The sequence below is a fragment of the Perca flavescens genome, chromosome 12 (assembly GCF_004354835.1).
Source record: "Perca flavescens isolate YP-PL-M2 chromosome 12, PFLA_1.0, whole genome shotgun sequence".
In the NCBI taxonomy this organism is placed as follows: Eukaryota; Metazoa; Chordata; class Actinopteri; order Perciformes; family Percidae; genus Perca; species Perca flavescens.
The window spans coordinates 14,972,625-14,995,642 of NC_041342.1; the positions used below are offsets into that span (position 1 = coordinate 14,972,625).

Genomic DNA, 23,018 nt, shown 5'->3' on the forward strand with positions numbered 1-23,018 from the left:
GGCCGCAGAGAGGGGAGGTAGGGTGGAAGGGGGAGGGAACAAGGGAGACAGCCCTAGCGGCGCAGTGGGAGGACTATCCCATGCCAGGACTTGTGGCGGCTGTAGCAGCAGCCTGGACTGGAGGAGGAAGTGTGCTGGGGGGCTGAGCAGCAACAGCAGGCAGCAGAGGCAGCAGCAGTAGTTCAAGAACCGTGCAAAGGCTTCCATTTTATCACCGGCAGCCACAGAAAAGGCCGAGGGGAGCACCGGGTCCAGCTGAGAGCACATTCCAGCAGAGGAAAATGAGCCTCCCAGCCTGCACTAAGCCTGTATGACGGGCAGAGCTCGGCTCTTTGATCAGGACTTCTCCCCACTCTTTCTCTTCCTGCAGCTCGGACCGACAAAGGGACACAGAGGAGAAAAAAGAAGAAGAACCACAGCAACGATACTCGCTTTCAGGTTGAAGAGGTAAGCCACGATGTCTGAACTTCTCCACGTTTATCTTTAGCAGGGAGGGTTTTTTAAAGTCGGGCTGGTCAGTAGCAACTTAAAAGCAGGATTAGACTTCCACACACTGATTCCCTTTTTCCCCCTCTTCTGTTTAGCTCTTTGCTTAGTCACATTTCATTGAGTTTGCCTATTTATTCCAAGTGCAAAACAGGGCACTGCACTCTGTATTTACTTTGGCTCAGAATCCTACTAAAACCAGGTGTGTGTGTGTGTGTGTGTGTGTGTGTGTGTGTGTGTGTGTGTCTGTGTGTGTGTCTGTGTGTGTGTCTGTGTGTGTGTCTGTGTGTGTGTGTGTCTGTGTGTGCTCTTCCAGCAGCATTCTGAAGACAGAGAAGAGACTCATTCAAACTGACAAAGCACTGTGTTTTTGTTTCTTTTCAATGTGAGAAAGTATTATTGTGGGCTCTGGTGTACTGTTGGCCTTTTAATGTGAACCATATGGGGCCATTCTTGTGGAAGACTTGTAACCAGTTGTCTGTAAACTTCCAAAAGAAACCTTTTGTTGACTGTTTGGACTCCTTGGTCAGTGGATAAATGATGGAGACAATCAGAACGACAGAGTATGGCTTTTTTCTTTGAGCTACAGCTGCTGTGTGGTATTTGTGGCCCAGGGCTATGCTTCTCAGGCAGCCATTGTTGATGACATGTACAAGCGTCCTTACATCATAACAGCTACAGCCTTCTTCACCTGAAAATCAGTCCCTCCCTTGCTTGGAAATCAGACACACACCTGCATTTACACCCTGTTGTGTACCTTTCTTTCAAGCAACATAAACCATGCAGGTTATTTCAAACATTTTGCAGGCTGAACTCTTTCGAGATTAGCTTTAATTACAGACCCATCGAGACAGGAGAAACATTTTTGAACTGGCAATTATAGTTTTTGTTGGTGGTTCTATTTTGAGGTCAGAGTCGTGTGAACAATATCTCGCCCCTCAAGGCGAAATAAATGTGTGACAGAAACCCAAAATGTCAGGCAGTAATTACAAAGCTCTGGTAGGGTGACAGATGAATGGGGATCCTGATAGTGTGGTTTAGACAGGTGGGTTGGCAGAGGGTTGGGGTTGTGTACTTTAAGAAGAACGCTGTGATCTAACCCTGGGAGGAACAGCATGGACGGAGCACTGGGGCATTTCACTTTGTCACAGCAGTGCCACGGCCACTTGGCTGACATGTGTAAGCCATTAAACGGAGAGAAGGATACCTGGAGAAGGGAAGCAATAACAAGGGGAAAGAACGGAAAGAAAGAGAGAGAGATGGAGGGAATGAGAGCGCGAGAGTGGGAACGTAATCCATTTTGGAACGCATTCCACTATGACCTTGGGATAGAAAACGGTAATTAGGGAGTACTTTAGGAGCCTTAAGGGTGCACAGATTTGCCCAGGGCTGTCATTTTTATTCCCTTCAACATATCTCATGAAAATGTGGGACAAATATGGCATATACGGAGTTACTAAATAAACTTACTAAAATTACCCTTTTTTTTTTTCAATACTTCTCATGGTTTTGTTTATTTATCTTCAGCAATGAATGGGTGTCAAAGGCACAGCGTAAACATACAAAGTGCCTGACAGGAAAAGGTCGAAACAAACTGTTGCCTTGTCCCTCTCCGGGCTCTTCAAGCAGCACGTTATGTCACTGTGGACATGTTATCCCGCAGTATGAAGCATGAGCTCTTGCCAAGTGTGAATACAAGCCAGTTTTGAATCTGATGGTATCAAGGTTATTAGTTGGCTATTAGATGTGAATGCTAAATACCAAAAGGAGGGGGGAGGGTACAGCCACATGACAAGGGCAAGAAACAAATCTGTTGTGGTTGTTCCAGTCATTTGATGGACTGGTAAACAGGCATTAATAGTTCTTTTCATGTGCTGGGCAAACAAATAAAGAAAGTTAATGTGAAGAAATGTAGCCACATTTAGTAAAAAATTTTTGTTGTTTTTTACATTTCCATTCAGCAGTCACCCCACAGGCAGCCAGACTTCCTGAAGCATTTATGGCACTTAAGGTGTTACTGTGGTTTGCAGACAAACAGTTTAGGAGATCATTAATCTGTCCAGAGTCTCCCAAAGAGACAGAAGTGTACTGTATGTGTAGCTGGTTTTTCCATAGGTGCAAACCTGAGCCAGTTCCTACATGCTGGGTTGGATGAGCTTTATCACCCCACTTTGATTTCGACCTCTATCCGTAGCTGTAGCAGCACTGCAGTATATAGCAGAGGAAGTTTGTGTTGAGTTGGGGTTTAGTGCTCTCTCTTTTTTCTCCTATTAGTAGGGATATCAGCACACCCATTTTTCATTTCAGAAACATAATTTGAGTTTAATGGACCTATAAAAAATATTTGAGTTGTCATAAAATGGAAGCTGGAGCCAACTGAAGCAATTCAGTTTGATTTCTGATTTCTGTGTGTGTGTGTGTGTGTGTGTGTGTGTGTGTGTGTGTGTGTGTGTGTGTGTGTGTGTGTGTGTGTGTGTGTGTGTGTGTGTGTGTGTGTGTGTGGCTTGATTGCTTTCATATGTGTGCAGACGTAATGTTTGTGGACGTTATAGTTATTTTTAATTGATTTAAAACACATTGCTTCTCATACTCATTTGCAATCTATTATTTAGGTAGATTTAAGTCTCTTATTTGGCAAAACTAGACTAAAGTTGGGTTGTTGCAGCTTCTCTAATATAAGGATTAAATGCATTTCTGCTTCATAACATTTAACACTAGTTGGCTTTGAGACATTTGGTGGGCTTTGATATTAACGTAATGAGAACTTGTCATATTGATTGATAACAAAATAAAAGTGGCAGCCCAAATGTTAATTACAGCTTAACTTTCTTTTTTTGTCATTGTAGCAGTGTTGATATCCACATCTCATGACGTCTTTAAAATCCTTTACAATTTTTTTTTTTTTATCCTTTACCTTAAACTTGTTTTTCTCTTATTTAACCAAGACTCTATACTCTATTTCCTCTCCCACTGGTTTGTACAAATATGTAAAAGCAATCTGTGCGATGAAGGCCATACTGAAATTGCTAATGGAAAATCCATTCGTAGAGCTGTAGACAAGTAGCGACCAGTCTACTCACATACAAACAAACTTTTGCGTAGATTGGATTCAGTTGCTGTGGCTCAACCCCAGGCTCTGTAGAGTCTTTATTATTTATGACAGACAGGCATGCAATGGTTTTGCCAACTGTTACCACCACAGTGCACTCAAAAATGAAAACAACTATGAGGTCATGATTTAACCCGTAGGGTCTGATTAACTGATGTCTAGATTTTAAGACCGTTGTCTCTGCAGTTTATGTTCTATTACATGATGCTGTCTTCTTTCATCTCATGGTTCAACTGCTCCTACAAAATGGAAGATCCCATACAGTACAGGCCAGGTGAAGGGTGTGGCTTCTGAAATAGAATCAGGCTTCATCTCAGCACTTCAGTATGCCTTCTGGTTATTTCTTGCCTGCATTTTTTTTATGAATAAATGGAATGTTTGATTAACTTATTTTCAGCGTTCTGGGTGATTGAAAGAGAGACATTTGGAGCTGGTCCCAAGTGATGGTCATGCATGTGTGAACGTGGCTGACAGCACCCACGCATCCTAGTCAAGCTCTTACCTGAGGGGTTGGAGCTGGGGGAGCCAGACACACCCTAATCCCCCAACATCCTGACCTCAGTAAACCTGTCGCAGCTTGTTCATAGTAGATCTGGCAACCCATTTTCTCGAATCTCTCTGCCTACCCCGCTCGTCTACCAGCCTTGCTCTCCCAGTGCCATGGGTGGGCTCGGGATTGTAGTTCCTTGGCACTGCGTATTCTGCCTTTGTGAGCTAATGCTGCGCCTCAAACCAGGAACAAAAGCAGGCAGTGCAAATTAAAGACCAATTATCTTTAGTGCATGCTGGGGCAGGTCACTCATGTTAGCTTGAATGATGAGTGGGAGAAGTGAGAGGTCTAGTAGAAAAAAAAGTTGTTGATTACTGCAGCGTTGCACATGAATGCGTCATGACAACTGCACGATAATGTTTAGAATATTTACGATTTATTTTAAAATGTTATGTTGGCTCGTTTTGTGCATCTTTATGGGTTTTTATTTGAGTTGGTTGAAACCTTTATTTCTCTTTGTTTAGTTACCTTGAAAATAGTTAGCCTATGTCAGTTAATAGTTTGACTTTTTAAGCTTTTTTTACTCTCTTGCAGAGAGTTAGATTAGAAGACTCATTTCTGTCCTTTACATAGAAAGCTACAGCCAACAGTTGTTTAGCTTAGCTTAACTTAGCTTAGCTTAGCGTAAAGTCTGGAAACGGGGGATAACAGCAAAATCAGCCTATAGCACATGCAAAAACGAAAGTGGAAAAAAAGGGAGTGGTCACGTGCCAGACTATTTCTTGACGTAAGCAATTAAGTAGGAAGTTACTGCGCCCGGCTAAGAAAGAGAGTCGTTTCCAGATGTTAACCTTAGATTTGTGAAAACTCGCGGGACACTCGCTGCCCATCGCACTATGCTCCTAACCTTAACCATTCAAGGTCCATGCCTAACCTTAACCATCTGGTAAGACTCTTGGCATACCATCTAGACATGACCAAGAAAGAGTCCAGCACATAACCCCCCGTACTTTGGTTTTTGTATGTATTAAACGTGCTAAGCTGTGTGCTTGTAGGGAGGTGTTACCTAGGTATGGACAGAGCCAGGCTAGCTGTTTCCAGTCTTTATGCTAACTAAGATACCTGGCTACTGGCAGTAACGTTAAGCTTAATGTTTACAGCACAGACATGAGAGTGGTAACAATCTTTTCATCTAACTCTTGGCAAGAAAGCCAATTAATAATTGTATTTCCTAGGGCTGCCACCTCTTAGTCGATTAGTCGACTAATCGGTCGTTTTCGTCTTAGTCGACTAAGATTTCTTTAGTCGATTAGTCATTTTTTATGCTTATTCATGCTTAATTACTCATTTCCAAGAAACTTGTAAGCACATTTATGGTAAACACAAGATTTAAAGTGGTGCTTTTGCAGGATTAATTGTGGAGAAACTCAGTTTTACAGATGGTTAATTAACTACATTTATATTGTGCTTTTCTAGTCTTAACCACCTCTCAAAGCGCACAGCTCTGTCAATTAAATCAACTAATCGATTAGTCGACAAAATTGTATAAGTGTTAGTTGACTAAGAATTTCTTTAGTCGAGGACAGCCCTAGTATTTCCCAGTGTCAAACTTAAAAAAAAAAGACACCTAAATTATAGGGGTGTGCAAAAAAAAAATGATTCACATTCGTATTGGATTTCAAGCTCTACCGATTCAAAATCGATTCATAAAATTCCAAAAATTGATTCAATTGTATGTCTACTCCAATCACATGGAAAAAACTACATTTACATACTGTGAATCGCGTTTTTTTAAGATTATGTTTTTGGGTTTGGTATGGTTTGGTTAGATATCCTTCTCATCTCTAGTTGGCGCAGTACTTTGACACTTCCAAAACATTACTAAGCCTTCTTCCCATGCCCCTGCCCTGAAGAGACACAGAGCCTAAGTACTGGCCGACCTGTTCATTAATTTCCCATTAGTCAACAGTTTTTCCTTAGAGTCTCGGGGGAAATAGACTAACCCCGCCATTAGTTCCAACAATCCCTGAGGACCTCTTCCCCCCCGCTCCCACCACTTCTACCAACACACACACACTCACAAAACACCCAGCCCTGTTTCCCCGAGTGATGACCTCTTCATACACATGGCCTCTTTCATTCCGCTCTGAGGGTTGGTTTAAGCCATGCACTGTCCCTGGTTTATGGCTCCCTCTCTGGCCCCCTTCGAAGTGTTGGGCAGTAGCCTGCAGTCATTGCAGACTTAATTGACGGACACATTTTTGACTGTGGGTCGTTAAATCACAACAAACATTTGGAGTCATTTAAGAAGGATGATCATATCTTTGGCCGCTTAAGGAATGTGTTTCTGTTTGTGGGAGTGTGTGCTTGCATTTGTGTGAAATCTGAAACATATATCAAGCTCTATTGATCAGCTATCTCTTAAAAAGGCTCCAAAGGAGTATAATGTTGTTTTTTTAAGTCATTGACCTACAGCCTAAGTCTGGCTCACTCAAAAGGTAGGATTTGGTTTGGTTTGCTTTATTGACAATAATCTAATATATTTATAAAATGTACAATAATAAGTACTGATAAAATAAATAAATGAAATGAAAAAAATAAACGTTAAAGTAGATTAAAAAAAGAAATACAAATAGAAATAAAAAATAGGAACTATGCAAGAGCAATTAAACTCAAAACTATAAGGAGAGCAGTATCCACAGTGTACGCAAAGTATAGTATACAGTATGTAATAATAATATATATGTAATAAAAATATTATGATCCACTATAACAGCATACACCAGAATAATATACGATCACGTAACAATACTTGATCATATTATTTGTCTGTATGGATATAAAGTAAGACATAGTATATGCAGCAATGTAATAAAACAGTATACCATAACATAATATACAGTATAGAACAGCAATATAATAACATAAAATATAATATAGAATAATATATAATACAACAATATAATACATGTTTATATGTATTATATTGCTGTATTATATATTATGCAATATTTGCAAATCAGTCCAACATTGTTGGACAGGTTTTGTCAAGGATAAAAAAATACTTTTTAGAATAGTAAATGTTTGTATTCCATTAAATGTCAGTTAATAGTTTAAAACCTCAGTCTTAATTTCCTACGTCCTAATATAACAACTTTAAATTGTTTCTTTTGTTCGACCAAATACCAGAATTTATTAATTTGACAATCATATAAAAAAAACAGAGAAGCAGCAAATCCTCACAACGAATAACCTGGAAACAGCAACAAACATATTTGGCACATTCACTCAATTAAAAATGTTCATTTGTTTTGATTTATTGATTAAGCGACTATTAGTGAGGCCCGCAGTCAACACACGCAGAGCATACATAGATGACTAGATAAGAGAATAAGGCCTGTGTCTGTGGATGTGGTGGGGTGAGACAGGCTCTCTCCAGACCGCTGCAGGAAGTGCATGGCAATGAGGTCACAGGGACACGCCATCACTCAGGGATTTACAGCAACTGGTTGTAACCGGAATTCTTTGAAAGTTTTTTTTTGTCTTTGTCATTGTTTCTCCGACTGACTGACATTGGGTACTAGATTGCTGGTGTTCAATTTTTGATACCACTGCACTGTATCTTTCTTTGCAAGTAGAGATAAGTGGCACTCATCTCTCATGTTAAAAGCCCTTGATATATTGTTTTGTTTCAACCTGTTCACAGTTCTACAGTGTTTGTGACTCACACTGTTGATCGTTTCTGCACAAACAAGACACCCTCTGTCATACAATCTGAAATAGAGGCCATTCTCTAAAGATAGCTGCAGCAAACTTGGAAACAATGACTAAAGCTGAGGACTTTGGCCTTTTTAGGCCATCAAATATTGACTTGAGCAAAGTCATCTGCTTTAAGTGGGAATGGTGTGAGGTTATTGAAGGGCCTGAGCCACCTGTGCCTCTGCTTTGATGTTTTTAACAGTAAGCCCCAGGATTCAGGATGGAGGAGGGATATGAACTCGACCTGACGTACATCACAGAACGCATCATCGCTGTGTCCTTCCCCCGTGGGTGCACAGAGGAGATCTACTCTCACAACCTGAAGGATGTCACACGAATGCTCAAGTCCAAGCATGCAGATAATTACCTGGTCAGTGCTTGTCTGTGTGCTGCTCGCTGTCTCACCTTGAAATGTCAAAGCTGAAGTGTCAAAGTCCAAACCGTATTGATGTCAGGGCTAATGGGCTTTCATGGGATATTGACATGAGAGTATTGATCTCAGAGTGCATAGTTAATTGTTCACTCAACCTGATGTAAGAATCAGTGTTAAAGCATAATGTAATAATCTTCGAGACAACATTTTAAGTCATGGGCTGTCTTGTATGTTCTCTTTAGATTATCAACTTGTCAGAGAAAAGACATGATCTCACTAAAATGAACCCCAAGGTAAGTTTATGTGACATTGTGTCATCTACATAAAATAAGCACAAATTAATAATAAAAAGTTGTAGCAGGATGAGTATATATATCAATATCCATCAGTTTGGAAAATAAATACAATTCTTTTCAACGGCAAAAGACCTCTGTTCAGCCTCTTTGATCAGCTTTGTCTAACCAGCTACATTAAACAGTATAATATTGATTGGTACTGGATAACTGTATAGAGTTCTACTGTGTCTGTTTACAGTGAGTAATGTGTTTTCAGACTCTAGATACAGGCTGGCCCGACATGCATGCTCCGCCTCTGGATAAGATCTGCACCATCTGTAAGGCAATGGAGAGCTGGCTCAATGCTGACCCCCTTCATGTGGTGGTTATACACTGCAGGGTGAGCATCTACAGGTTGTGTTGTATCAGCTGTGTCTCAGTTTTCCATTAATAATTAAGCAATTACTCCAACGTTGTAATTATTTTGTCATTTCACAAGTCTTTTTTTGTTGTTTAAACCCCTGAAAACATAGTTTATTTTAAGTATTTCTCTATGACATTGAGTATTCATGACATCATATTCTGATTCGAAAATAGCTCAGTTCTAATTGGTGGATGGAAAAAAAAGTGACTGCCCTTTTCTAAATAAGCCATGCCCGCTTCAAAGATACAGATACAGAGATACAGATTTGTGTGAAATAACCAATAATCTTCTAACTTTGGCAGAGAATTCTGTGTTTACAGTATGTACGATCCCATCACTTTAGAAAATAAGTTTTTGGTGCCTTTTAAAACTTTAGAGTTTTGCTGCGTGTGTAGTAAATCATCTTCTGTCCTCTCTTGTTTCTTCAGGGTGGCAAGGGTCGAATCGGTGTCGTCATCTCATCCTTTGTGCATTTCACCGACATATCTGCCAGGTAACCACTAATGCGTAACATTTTCATGTTGGTTTACTATAAATGCCATAGTTTGCTCTGAATTCCGGATTTATTATAACATGAGTGCACCCACTCACTGTTGGCGGAAACAAGAACCCACAACAGTTCATGAAGCCTTATTCCATAGACCACAAGAAATGTCATTGCCTAACCGCAGCGGATTTATTTACCTGCTTTAATTCAGGGTCAAGGTGAATCAGACAGGGAGTCAAAGAAAAGTCACTTCTTCTAAACTCAAAGGGAAACCACACAATTTAAGCCATGAATCACCCTGTATTGAATTGCATGAATCAACTTGGAAACAAGCTAGTTACTGTAATAGCTTCTGGCCACAGTGTCAGTTTCATGAAATCTATTCATGAAGGAACCTGATTTCTAATTTTCTTACCATTGTGTAAGTCCTAAAGTAAAGAAATGCAGCAAACATTAGGAGAGGCGGCCTGGTGTTATACTACTATGTAGATCCTCTCTTCACACAGCAGTCATTGTGGCATGAGCGCACATCAGCCTTCGATTTCGACTCCGCTCCCCTTAGTGTTTGCGTCCCGCTGAGGAAGACCGGGTCGGTAAGGCGAATGTGAAAGACAGAGGGCAAGAAGAAGTAGAGAAAGAGATAGGAAAACAATGAGGCAGATTTACAATGGAATAGATTCATGGGAGGGGGCAGAGGGAGAGGGTCTGCGAGAGAGAAACAGAGCTGTGGTGAAAAGGCTCCAGTGCCTGTTGGTTTTAGGTCTGTCTGAATAGCAGAGCTGTGCACACACTCTGGCCTCTCTCTGTCCTCTTCTCCCCTTCCTTGTTTACTTAAGGCTGGCATTCTCTTCCTCTCTGCTGGAATCCCCTGTCTCTCCGCTTACTTTCACTCTTGTCCATTATGCATGTTTATGCATGTGTGTGTGTGTTGTCCTAATTTAAGTTAGGGTTAACACTATTCAATTATAGTGCAACAGAGTGTAATCTCTCTCTTGAGTCATAATTACCCAAAGTGTTTAATGTGTCTCACTGTCTCCCTCAAAGTGCTGATCAGGCGTTGGACCGCTTTGCGATGAGGAAATACTACGATGATAAGGTTTCAGCTCTGATGACACCTTCGCAGAAACGGTAAGAACCAAAACTTGAACACGCCCTTCTGTATAGCAACATGCTCCTAACCATGTGTTGTTTGACTGGTGCTCTGAAAACACATTCATGTCCCAGACCCGCCTGATCCAAAAGCCCGTCATTTTGGATCATTGTAATGAGAATGGGACCCCATGGTGACTTGGTGTAATCCTAATGCTGTGTATCACTGTGAATCCTCATCGCTTACACTGATTGCTCTCAGATAGAACTGGTTTCTCCAAATTCTTTTCTTCCAGTTCCTCTAAATTTTCTGGTCACTCCAAGTTTATTTGAGGTAAACCTTTAGCAATTACAACATGGCAGATGAAAATGTCTTTATGGCAATGCAGATTTGATATCTGAGTTACGGTACCAAAACCAAGACGGTACTTTTTGTAATTCTTTGCTGTGAGGAATATAAACATGTTTTGCTGTAAAACCCTTTTTATCATTTAATAAAAGAAGCCAAACTTCTCAAATTTTAAATGTTGATTTAAAGGAAATGGAAACTGAAAAAGGGGAACACAGCTAGCTGCTAGAATATGAATCTAACCGGCTGCTGCCTAGCTTCACATTCAACATAAAGACATGAGAGATCTTCTCAGCTAACTATATAGGGAAGAAGAGTAATTTTCCAAAATGCAAACTATTGTTAAGTCTGAGAAATATAACCCTGGTGATATCATAGTGTTGTCACAATGTTTATCTCCGTTTGGCTTGGAGATTACCATTTTTTGTATGCAAGGTTGGAGTTACACACTTGAAGCTTTAGTCTGAAAGATGTGAACATTTGCCAGGCAAGGAGGGTCTAATGAAAAAATGTCATCAAGTTGCATTATGGGAAGTATAGAATCCAGTGTCTGTGGAAGTTGCCCCCACACTAGGGATTCAAAGCCTGTTTATCTCGGCCCTGTGTTGCACTAATTATGAGCAATCTCTTTTGCTGTGGAGTACCCCTTTAACACAAGCAGTTGTCTAAGAATGTTGCCTTTAGTAAAATACAGTCTATAATTTGCAAAGCTGTGTTCAGTAAATATCTGAATAAAAAAAAATAAGTCTATCTAACACATTTCGGATTGTCCTAAAAAACATGTGCTACCCTTGATATTTAGCATTTTTTTGGCTTGTGGGAATTACTTCCAATAGTCAGTCCTGTGTGTTATTTACATCCATCTCTGTTCTTTCATGTCAGGTATGTTTGGATCCTCAACAGTCTTCTAAGTGGATCCATGAAGATCAATGCCTCACCCTTGTTCCTGCACTGCGTCATCCTTCATGGGATCCCAAACTTCGACGCCACCGGAGGTTAAACTCATATTGTTTACCACTATACACAGCTGCAACTCCCAATGAATATACAGTGGCTGCCACCATGACGGCATAAAAGAACCCAGACACAACCACATCAGAGCTGGAGCAGTAAACAAGATGGAGACTTATCTGTACTTTATATCGTTCTCTTTTTTCCAACACACACACACACATGCTCAGACAGATAGAGGCACTTACATAAACAGAACTGAAGAGAAGAACTTCTTTGTAAGTTCCCAGTAAACCCATGGGAATTCACTCCCATGTTTGCATGTAAATAGCTGTTTTTACTAATTTCACTGAAACGACACAGGTCTTCGTCACATCGTGGAGCTGAAATCCCTTTCTCTCAACAACTGCTTATTACACTTGCTGTGAGCAAAACAATCTGAGAAGCTACTCATGAATATATTATCCTAACAAGCTACTTAATGCCATGTTATTAACTATTATTTATTTGAGAATGTATCTTTTTTCTTTTCAGTATGTCGTCCTTACATCAAGGTTTACCAGGGAATGCAAGCAGTGTATTCATCTGGAATCTAGTAAGTAGCTTTTACATGTGGTATAGTAATTTGTTTGCTTCCAAGAATATTGGAATACATGAAATTAAATCCTCTTTATTTTACTTACTTTAATGCTGACTTAGTGCTTTCTGTAAATATCTGCGATTGCTTCCAAAGTCACTTTAAATCACTTCTCTGTTGTTTTTGTTTCAGTCACATTGGTCCAGGCCACAGAGACCGTGTATGCATTACCCTGGAGCCTGCCCAGCTCCTAAAAGGAGACATCATGGTAGGGGAAAAAAAAGCCTTTTCAAAGTTTCTGACATCAGTATTGATTGTAGTAATAACAATATTTTTTGTATTTTCTTTTGCAGATTAAATGCTATCACAAGGGTGACATAACTTCCGATCGTGAAGTTATTTTCCGGTTACAGTTCCACACGGGAGCAGTGCAGGGCTACAACCTGATGTTTGAAAAAGAGGACATGGAGACTGCCAACAAAGGTAGACCTGAAAATCCCCTGAGAGCAGGTCTCAACCTGCCTCGGCTAGTTTACGGCGACTCCTCTGCTCCACGCAGCATCTGCAGGGGCTCAGTCTGGATTTAATTTAGACTTGGCACTTTGAGACCAATAATCTTGTTTTACCAAACATTTTACGTGTACTGAGAGAATCCTATTCACAGACAACACCAGTTGTCCTTCCACCTCTGAATGGCCGCACTAATGGCATTCCTGTGTGCTTAAATTCCAGATCCCAGATTTGCAGATTATGGTAAAGTGGAGCTGGTGTTCTCCGAGGGACCAGAGAGGATTCCAGGTAGATTCCTAACTCTTCTGGGTTTTTATAAAAAAAAAGTTGCTACTGGGAGAGCTAGTTGGAAAAGCAGACACAAAGCTTTCTCCATTTTCCCCTCCGTGTTGTCCTGGGCTCCGTTCCTCCCCCTCTGCCCCATGGTGAGAAGGGATGTGGAATGCTGCAGAGGGGAAATGTAGTGTGAAGTGTGTGCTGACAGAGAGGTAAAGAAACACAGCATGTGCTGCCCCAGAGCCCCACAGGAGTGGGATGTTGTGTAGATCTGTGTGTATGTGCTGTATGTATTTGCTTACTATTGCTGTAGCATAATTAAAATATTCTGGCAAGGGTGATATTGTTGTCCCCCAACAATGACATTGCAATCCATAGCATCATGGGTGAAAGTCAAACCTTCAATACAACTTGGACTTCATTTGTTGTTATTATACCATGATATGCTGAGGCTATTTTATTATAATAGATACAAATAAATAGATAATAATAAAAAAAAATGTATTCACTTTCTTGCAGAGAGTTAAATGAAAAGATTGATATCAACAGTTAGCTTAGCTTTGCATGAAGAATGAAATTGGGTAGCTAGCCTGGCTCTGTCCAAAGATAAAGAAACTCTGTGGCCGGGTTAGCTCTGTTGGTAGAGCAGGCGCACATATAGAGGTTTACTCCTCGACGCAGAGGCCGAGGGTTTGACTCTGACCTACGGCCCTTTGCTGCATGTCATTCCCCTTCTCTCTCCCCTTTCATATCTTCATCTGTCCTGTGGAATTAAAGGCCTAAAATGTACCACCACCTCTAAAACTCACTATATCCGGTTTAATCCTTCATAAAACAAAAGTGTAAAAACGACAATTGATGTTTTACCTTTAGACAAAGCCAGACTAGCAGTTTCCGGTCTTTATGCTAAACTAAGCTAACTGTCTGCTCGCTGTCGCATTATATTTAGCATACTAACATTTCAGCAGTATTGAACTTCTCATCTCACTTTCAGCAAGAAAGCGAATGAGCGCATTTCCCAAAATGTTAAACTATTCCTTTTTTAACGGCTTCTATACCTGAACCATCTAGTAAAAGGAAGGAAATACTGATTTATTTTTATAGTTTTGTTTGAATAATAAGATTTGTGGATAATAAATATATTGAGGACTGAGTAATGCTTCAAATCTACCATAGTGATACAATTCCAGTAAAAGCTCTTAAAGGTCCAATGGCATGATCATTTCATCTTATGAGTTTTTTTAACATTAATATGAGTTCCCCCAGCCTGCCTATGGTCCCCCAGTGGCTAGAAATGGCGATAGGTGTAAACCGAGCCCTGGTTATCCTGCTCTGCCTTTTGAGAAAATGAAAGCTCAGATGGGCTGATCTGGAATCTATGATATTGATCTATGATATTGATCTATGATATTGATCTATGATATTGATCTATGATATATCTATGATATTGATCTATGATATATCTATGATGACTTATGAGGTCATAAGGAGCAAGATTACCTCCTCTTTCTCTGCTTTGCCCGCCCAGAGAATTTGGCCCACCCATGAGAGAGAGACATCATGGCTTGCAAACAAGCAAAGTGGCAGTTGGTCAAGGCCACACCCCCACCCTCCACCTTGCTCCAACCTCTCTCCTCCTCAATAGCTACAGACACAGAAATAGCACATACTAAGGAAAGCTCATTGTGGGACTGGCTCTAGTGGCTGTAATTCTGCACCAAGGCTGAATTTCGGGAAAGAGACTTCAGATACAGTATTAGGGGACCACTTTGGCCTATATAAAAGCATCCAAAGAGCACCATGTCATGGGACCTTTTAATATTAAATTATTGCCCATCCCTAAATATTTACACAAAAATGTCCTGCTAAGACAGATCCTTCTTTGTCCTCCCTCGAGCCATAACAGACGTTAAAATAACATTATGATGAATAGTATTTTATGCTACTCACTGTGTGGTAAAGAAAAAATACCTTGATACAGTATCAACAATATGAATGTTATTTTTGGGTCCAGGTGCTGACAGGTGGCAAAATGGGGCGGATGTTATTGTGGACTACAACACAGCAGATCCACTAATCCGCTGGGACTCCTACCAGAACATCTGTGATGGTGAAGGTACAGTAATTACGCTACATTAGTCACTACATGACTCACAAGACTTTATAACAATGCCAAGGTCTGCGTAATGAATCAGGCTCTACCTGAGTGAAAATACCAGTGACTGTTTTATGAATGGAAGAAGTATGAGTAGGGTGTTATTTAGACATGAAATGGAGTTCCCCCCGCTTTCCTCTCTCTGTTACTTTTCCGGTGTTCTCTCTGTTTCACACACACACACACACACACACACACACACACACTTTTTTTCCTCGGGGAATTAACCCAGCGTGACAGGTCCTCTGCTCCATGTTATTAAGGGACTGCAGTGTGATTGCATTAACATGCAAACACAGTCACCACTAACTTGGTTTATGTTGCATAGCATTGCTAACAGGAGTTATTACTCATTAGTGGGACTTAAAACCCAGGCAGCCAGGCCCTGTGGAAACAAGACTTTTATTATGGCGTGGAAAGGAAAAGAAAACTGAAATGTACCTTTTAGGTTGCAGTACGATAGGCATGACAAGCAGCGTTGTTTCTGTGTGAAGGATAGGGAGGATTGTTGTTGTACGTAGGAAATACTGGGTTCAGAGGAAGAGCAATTAGTTCTCAAGAGATTTTGTTGTTTCTTGAAATGAATAGGCATGCTTTAACCATCCCACACACAAACGCACACATACACACTCTCACTAGCGCCTGCACAGACACACATGGACTGCGACTCAGAGCCACCCTGTCGGGGCGTCCCGTCCTAGCTGCTCTCCACTCAACCGCAGAATTCACAACAACCACGTTGCTCTATTCTGGGAGGTTGTTGCTCTATTCCGCATTAAAACACAGATCCTCCCTTTCCCAGAGTGTTTTTATAAGCTAAGTTCAGCTTAATGAAAATGAGCTGCCGGTTTTTTTTTATTTTCATTTAAAATACCCCAACAAGTCCATATATAATTGTATGCACTCCTCTGGGAATGCAATGAAAGAGCAAAACACTCAAATTTAAGAATCCATCAAAGCAAAGCAAAGACATTAACAAAGGAGCATTTTTTTCTCCTGCCTTGATTCCAAAGCATTCATGTGGGATATTTACAGCCTTGCTTTCTCATGTAAACACTACATCGGAGACAGGAGACTGGGAGCTTTGTTGGAATTCTGCATCTTCTTACCACCAGTTCTCTGGCAGGCCCAGTTTGACTCTGAAAGGCTGTCACTCAGAGGTTGGTCAGGAGGAGGAAGTCTGAAAAACATTTGCCACTGTAGTGCTAAGGTTGTGAAAAGAAAACCTAATTTACTTCAATAGCTTTTTGCCAATCACCAGTGAGAGTGTGTGCTTATCCCCATGTGTGAATGAAGAGTTGAATTTTAAAAGATAGTTTTTTCCAGAAAGGTTGGTTACTTTGGTTTACTGTCAAAGTAGGCTGTTGTCTTTAGTGTACCTTGGCTTACAGCTGCTGACTGCACTGAAATGAGAGTTTATCAGACTTATATATTTGATGGCTCATGCTCATACTTCCTTGGCTTTTTTTCATTTGGCAATAGGTCAAAGAGATAATAAATACTTGGAATTCAAGTTGGTTGCTCTTTTGTTACACCTGAGCAAAATCCCGGATTCATTTGTGACACAAGATGACTCTTTAAAACACTTAACGGCTGCAGGTAAATCCTCTAACCAAGAATGACTGGGCTGCAATTGAGAGTATTGTATTGTCTTGCCCATTTCATACCATACACTTTTCTTGAAAATATCAATTTTAAAAAAAGTTGCAAAGAAGTATCGAAGCTGTAAAAAGAGAAATCAGCAAAGTCTATGGACCACGTAGAGTAACTGAGAAGTTGTTTTTGCAAGGTAATATTGCTGTGGAATGTTTTAAAATGTAGTTTTTCAATGTTTATTCACCTTCACGGCATTTTAGAGGCGGAATTCTCAGTGATGGATATCTCAAATCTGTCTGCATTGTATAATACCACTAGGGGTTAGAGAGAAAATGTTAATTTAACTCTTTCATAATGCTGTTTTTTTTTCTTACATTTTCTGTACAGCATGTTCTGTACAAATTGTACACAGAGGGCTGTCATCTACACATTGTAGAAGCTTGGGCGGAAGAAAATAAGGATGATGATGATCATCATTATGCTTTCGACTCACAGTTTTGGCATTTAGGAGGTGCAGGATGGTAGTAACTCAGAAGGAATGGAAAGGGTTGGGTAATTGCATATCCATACACAACCCGACCTCCTCCCGCGACACTAGAGCAGCTTGACGAACGGTTCTGGTTTTGCTGCTCTCTGCACTGTAATTGGTGGATTATTCAGGGACTGACCATACCACAACAACCAACATGATGAATGCTAGATATAAATGGTTTATATGATTTTCTTAAGCAAAGAACATACTTGGTTAACCATTCATGGGTTTGTTAAAGTCAGTGTTAATCCTGATAGGTAAAACAGTTTTTAAAACAATTGTTGAACCCCATAATTGAGTTTAGGGAACATCTGTTTTGTGCCGATATTGTTCTTGAGGAGAGCAGGCATGCAATTTCATGACACACAAGAGTGAGAGAAAAACAACGTGGCTTTGTGCTTTTCAGAACTCCAAGTAGAAGGCAAGGATTGCTTTAAAGAAAAAGTGTCTTTTTAGAGAGTAAAAAAATCTGGAGCTGCAGGAATGTTGTTTTCTTTCTCTGATCCTCTCTGGGCCGCCCTCTCTCTCTTTCTTTCCCTCTTTTTTTCCCCCCCCTCTCTCCCCAGTGGGGTAGTCCCCCTAATGCAGGGCAAGAGGTCGGGTTACTGCTTTCCTCCAGCCTGCCTCCCTCCTGAAACCCCGCCTCACTTGTTTACATTCCTCTGCCCTTATTTGGAGATCTCAAGGTCCCCCCCCTTGTGTGGAGTGCACACACTCTCACCTTCTCAACAGAGAAAGAAAGCAGGGGCCAACATATTCATACACTCTCGTTTTGACCCTGACCATTATCTGCTGGTTGAAAGCCATGTCTGCTCTCTTGGGTCTCCGTTGTGTCTTCTCTACAAGTTTTGTTTTACCGGAGACTGGGATTGTCTTGTGTGCTTACCTGCTAGTGGCTGCGAAGGTAAGAGATTTTTTTCTTCTTCTTGAGACAGATGGGCGGCCATGAGGGGGAGGGAAAAGAAAAGGGAGGCAGGACGATGACAGGGGTGACAGAGAGAGAGAAAGATGGCCAGCATTGAGAGAAAGGGGAAACATCCATCCTAGAACCTGATTGCACCTTGCCAGAAGAATTGTTACGAGAGGGATTTGTTGGAAAACTCCCGGCGGAACTGGCCTGAGCCAAGGCTGCTCAAGGCCATATGCAGGTTCCTCTGGCGTGTTTGTGTGAGCCAGGGGGGGCTAGCTATACATACAGAAACTTTTGCAGAAGAGGAGTAGGGGGAGCTTTTTATCATGCGTTTCTGGTATTCAGATCCTCCAGTCATGGTTTGACTGAAAGGCAAGTACTTAAGGCGGCAGATTGTAGGAGTCATGTTCGAGCTCTCTTTTGTTAAGGAGAGAGTGACAGTGAAACAGCAAGTTTGGTACTTTTGGCACATTTGGCAACGCTGCTCACACGCACTTCTTCTCGAGCCATCATTTTGCGTAAGTCTAGGTAAACTAGATTCTTGCTGTTTTCTTTTGTGATGGATTTGACTCTGCCTCGCAAAATGACTGTGATATGGCTTTAACTTCTGAGGATTAAGGAGGTTGTTTGGACATATGCTGGGGGCCAAGGGGCAGGCGAGAGGGAGTAGAGTGGCCTTAAGCACAGCTGGGTGAGGAATGCAGGGGTCAGACTCTGAAGATCCTCTTGTAGCGCCATACGGAAGACTTAACAACTATTATATAACGTGAGCATGAGGAACACCTTTGTCTGCTGTAGACGCTGCATACACTAGCACCTTGGCAGTTCACCTTGTGGCAAGGTGGAAGCTGTTATGGCAAAATGAGCGGAATATCTTTGCTTGAAATAAACTCAAATCAGAACAAAGGATTTGAATAATTTTGGTGATTCTACTAGGGATTTGTTTTTCTGACACATCTAATGAGGCGTTTCACTTGTTATCACATATATTTATTTTCACATATATTTGTTCTGTCAATGTATGAATGTCCTAGTTATTTGTAGTTGGATGTTTGCTTTATGTTGGCTGGAATGTTGTGTTTGTCAGGTGAGTCAAGTGTTGAGCTTTGTCTGTAACCGATTCTAAATGATGGAGGTTGTGAGCTGACATGACTGTGCATGTTAACAGAGTCCTGTCTGTGGCGTTGTGCCATTTGTGTTCGTCTGCGTGAGTCTCTGCTGTCTGTGTTTCTCTGTGTGTACGTGTGCCCATACCAGCTGACCGTATGAAGCGCTGCATCTCTTCTATTTTGCAGCGCCACGATCTCAAGGCCTAACCCAGGACAAAGCGGCTAACAAGAGGAGCCCCAGCGGAGGAGAAGCGACACTGGGCAGAGGGGCCCGCACAACCTCCGCCACCTCCAGCCCTGACCACAGCGACCACGCCCTCTCTGTCAGCAGCGACTCGGGCCTGTCTAGCACTTCTCTGTGGGCTGATAGACCCACACCTGTCCCCACCCCAACCACCACGACCACCACCACCACCATCAGGGCTAACCAGGGCCCCAGCCAGCAGGAAAAGGTCCAGTTGAAGCGTCTTTTAAGTGGCTTTGGTCTTGAGGACCCCTCACTGAGGGAGATGGGTGATCAAGGCCCCATAGTGGGCATCCAGCAGATAGTCCCAGCGCAAGTGCACATCAACGGAGACCCCAGACCCCGAGAGAGGGAAACGGACATCCTGGATGATGAGGTCATTACAGGTCACGATCTGCACAGTGTGGACAGCTTAGGGACCTTGTCGTCCTCCTGCCACAAGAGCAGCCAGAACTCTCTGCTGTCAGATGGCTTTGGGAGTCCCGGGGGAGAGGAGCAGCAAAGCCAGAGCCAACACCACCTCCACCACCCTGCACCCCCTCCTATGGAGGAGTATGAGAGAGCCTATGCTGAGGCGAGAAGGGGCTGTCTGAGCTCCAGGAGCAACTCTGTGGCATCTGCTAATCCCAGCAGTGCTCCCATGCCCAAGCAGCACGTCTACAGACAGGGAAGCTATTCCACACAGTCCTGGGTTCGCCAGCAGCAGATGGTTGCTGCACAACAGTTTATCTACATGGCAGAGGATGGAAACGAGACAGAAAGATACCCAGGGAACAAGCAAGGGAGCAGTTCACCCAAAGCAGGCCTGCTTACTGAGCCACAGGGCCCTAGCAGGGACATGACGACAGATGCTCTGAGAAACACAGCGCCACACAAAGAACAGGCAACCATGAACAATAACAACAACAACAAACGTGACGAGGAGTTCAAATCTCTCACGATGGACATTGACAACTCCATCGACCAGCTCAACCAGCTGATCATGGACCTGGATCCCACATTCGCGCCAGTTTCGAGCCACAGCAGCTCCATTAAGAGGAACGGCGGGACGCACGTGAACGGCTCAGTCTCCAAATGCTCGTACGGCATCAATCTCCGATTCAACGATAATAACGCAGCGACCCTGAAAAACACACAGCAGACAGGTAAGTCTAACAGTTAGTCAGTCTGGGTGTGGTGGTGGTGATGAAGTGTGGTCTGGAAGTGAGTTTGTGAAAAGAAATGTGTGACAGTCATTATGAAACCAGAGAAGTTGTTTTGCCAGAAATGTCTGATAAATATGGCAAAGACATAAGTAATAAAACAACTTTAATTAACATGCTAGGAATATTTATAAATAGACAGTTGTTCCTCTCCAAGAATATCATCTTTTCTTCTCCCTTCACTACAGAGTTAACTTAACAAAGCACTCCTCCTTCTCCTCCTCCTCCTCCTCCTCCCTCTCCCACCTTGCATGTTTTAGTGGCAGAAATAGCAGGGTAGTTGCCAGGTTTTCAGATGTTTTCAGTATGAATCTGAGGGAAGAGCGCCGTCCAGACTTGTCTGTATAGCTATCTGAGTAGAGGATCAGGACCGTACATCAAGAGAGGGAGAGCAGCTGTCATCGACCTCTGAACATTGCCGTCTCTCAGTGTTTGATTATAGAGATTGCATGATGAATACAGATATTTACAAAATCAAAGTCCTTAACCTTATGTTTCCCTCAGACCTTCCCACTGCTTATTGTTGTGTAGAAAAAGTGTTAAGCATTACATAGAACACACTAGGGCTGCTTGATTATGGAAAAAAAATCAAAATCACGATTATTTTTGTCAATATTGAAATCACGATTATTTAACACGATTACTTATTGACGTTTGAAAAGATGTTGCATTTATTGAACTTAAACAGTTAAACAAATCGACAGTGAAAACACCTACAACTGTGAAATTGCCCTTAAGTTTTCCCATTTTCCCCCATTCAGAACACAAGACAAAATAGGAGTTTATCTGCAAAACATAATGTGCTAAATAATCGTTTTTCTCGATTACTCTGTTTTTGTGATCATTAGGAGCGGACATTGTGATTGCGATTTAAAATTTCAATTTATTGCACAGCCCTAAAACACACACACACACACACACACACACACACACACACACACACACACACACACACACACACACACACACACACACACACACACACACACACACACACACACACACACAATGTCTTTCATATTTAATTTGAATCATCTCTAATAATTGCTCTCCATATTTTTGTATCATGTTCCACACATTTCCATCTGTCCAGACTCATTTCTTTTAATTTCTTATCAATGATATGTTACTGTAATCTTCAACTGTCTCTTCTTTTGACTGTCGTTCGGTTTGTTTTGCAGACAGAGGTAATACAACGTAGTGACTCTACAGTAGATATCCACCAAAGTTATTTCCACTTTGTTCATGTTGAAAATGATCCCAGGACAGATCCTAGGAGGATATTCATGGAGGCAGTCTATGATCTTAAAACACTGCAAAAGAATATGCAGAATGTGTTTCAGTGTACGTCTGCTTCTACCAACAATATTTATAGAAAGATTACAAAATTCCTTTCTTTCCCATGCTGCAAAGATTAAAAGGTTTATATCAAATTTAGCTCACCCTGACAGGTTATCAAGTTTGGTACCATTGACTTGAGAAAGTCACACTAGGTGCAATGGATCTCTTTTTCTTTCTTTAGCTGAAAACCAGTGAGGCAGAGAAAACGCAGAAAGCTGTTTGGGTTTTAGCAATGCGTGAATCACACTCCAGCATGTGGTTGCAGCGAGGCACAATATGGGGAGGCCTGAAGAATTTCCAAGAGAGGAACAAGTGAGGCCTGAGGCAATGTTTTTTCCATTCCAATCCAAAGTCATACCTGTCTGTGCATATCAACTACACAGAAGTGTCATTCCAAGAAACAAATGCCAAAGGCTATAACTTTTGCTAATTTGCAAATAACTTGTAGGAAGTAATGGATTGTTTTTAAGTGGGCTTTATCTATTTGCATTGGTGACATTATTCATGGCTCAGAGTCATTCTGCCCAGCTGTGTTGTAACATGAAGTTGGAGCAAATGTTATTTATCATAAAAGAAGGCTGGTTAAGTTATATTAATGAATGATTCATGTTGACTGTTGAAAGCAATTCAAGCTATAAAAGTGCTTTTTGGCTTATATTTGCTTCCAGTATCCATGTAACTAGACCAGTCATGCTTTTTCTGCTTGTTCTCATCACATGATTGCACCACAGCTCTATGTTGTTATTGTTTTCACAGTAAAAAAAAAAAGAGGAG

The 23,018-nt window shown here is 41.5% G+C and overlaps 1 protein-coding gene across 1 annotated transcript in view; it reads left to right on the plus strand.

Annotated features, from left to right (window-relative positions):
- The first annotated feature begins 48 nt into the window (after window positions 1–48).
- The window catches only part of LOC114565421 (tensin-3), a 34,015-nt gene continuing 11,045 nt past the window's right edge, over window positions 49–23,018 (plus strand). The window contains exons 1-13 of the mRNA XM_028593457.1: window positions 49–447; window positions 8,047–8,214; window positions 8,460–8,510; window positions 8,770–8,892; window positions 9,345–9,409; window positions 10,448–10,531; window positions 11,724–11,836; window positions 12,327–12,387; window positions 12,562–12,637; window positions 12,723–12,852; window positions 13,102–13,167; window positions 15,170–15,271; window positions 19,644–20,846. Of these exons, the coding sequence (XP_028449258.1) occupies window positions 8,065–8,214; window positions 8,460–8,510; window positions 8,770–8,892; window positions 9,345–9,409; window positions 10,448–10,531; window positions 11,724–11,836; window positions 12,327–12,387; window positions 12,562–12,637; window positions 12,723–12,852; window positions 13,102–13,167; window positions 15,170–15,271; window positions 19,644–20,846 (2,224 nt within the window). The 5' untranslated portion in view covers window positions 49–447; window positions 8,047–8,064. The remainder of the gene's footprint in view (window positions 448–8,046; window positions 8,215–8,459; window positions 8,511–8,769; window positions 8,893–9,344; window positions 9,410–10,447; window positions 10,532–11,723; window positions 11,837–12,326; window positions 12,388–12,561; window positions 12,638–12,722; window positions 12,853–13,101; window positions 13,168–15,169; window positions 15,272–19,643; window positions 20,847–23,018) is intronic.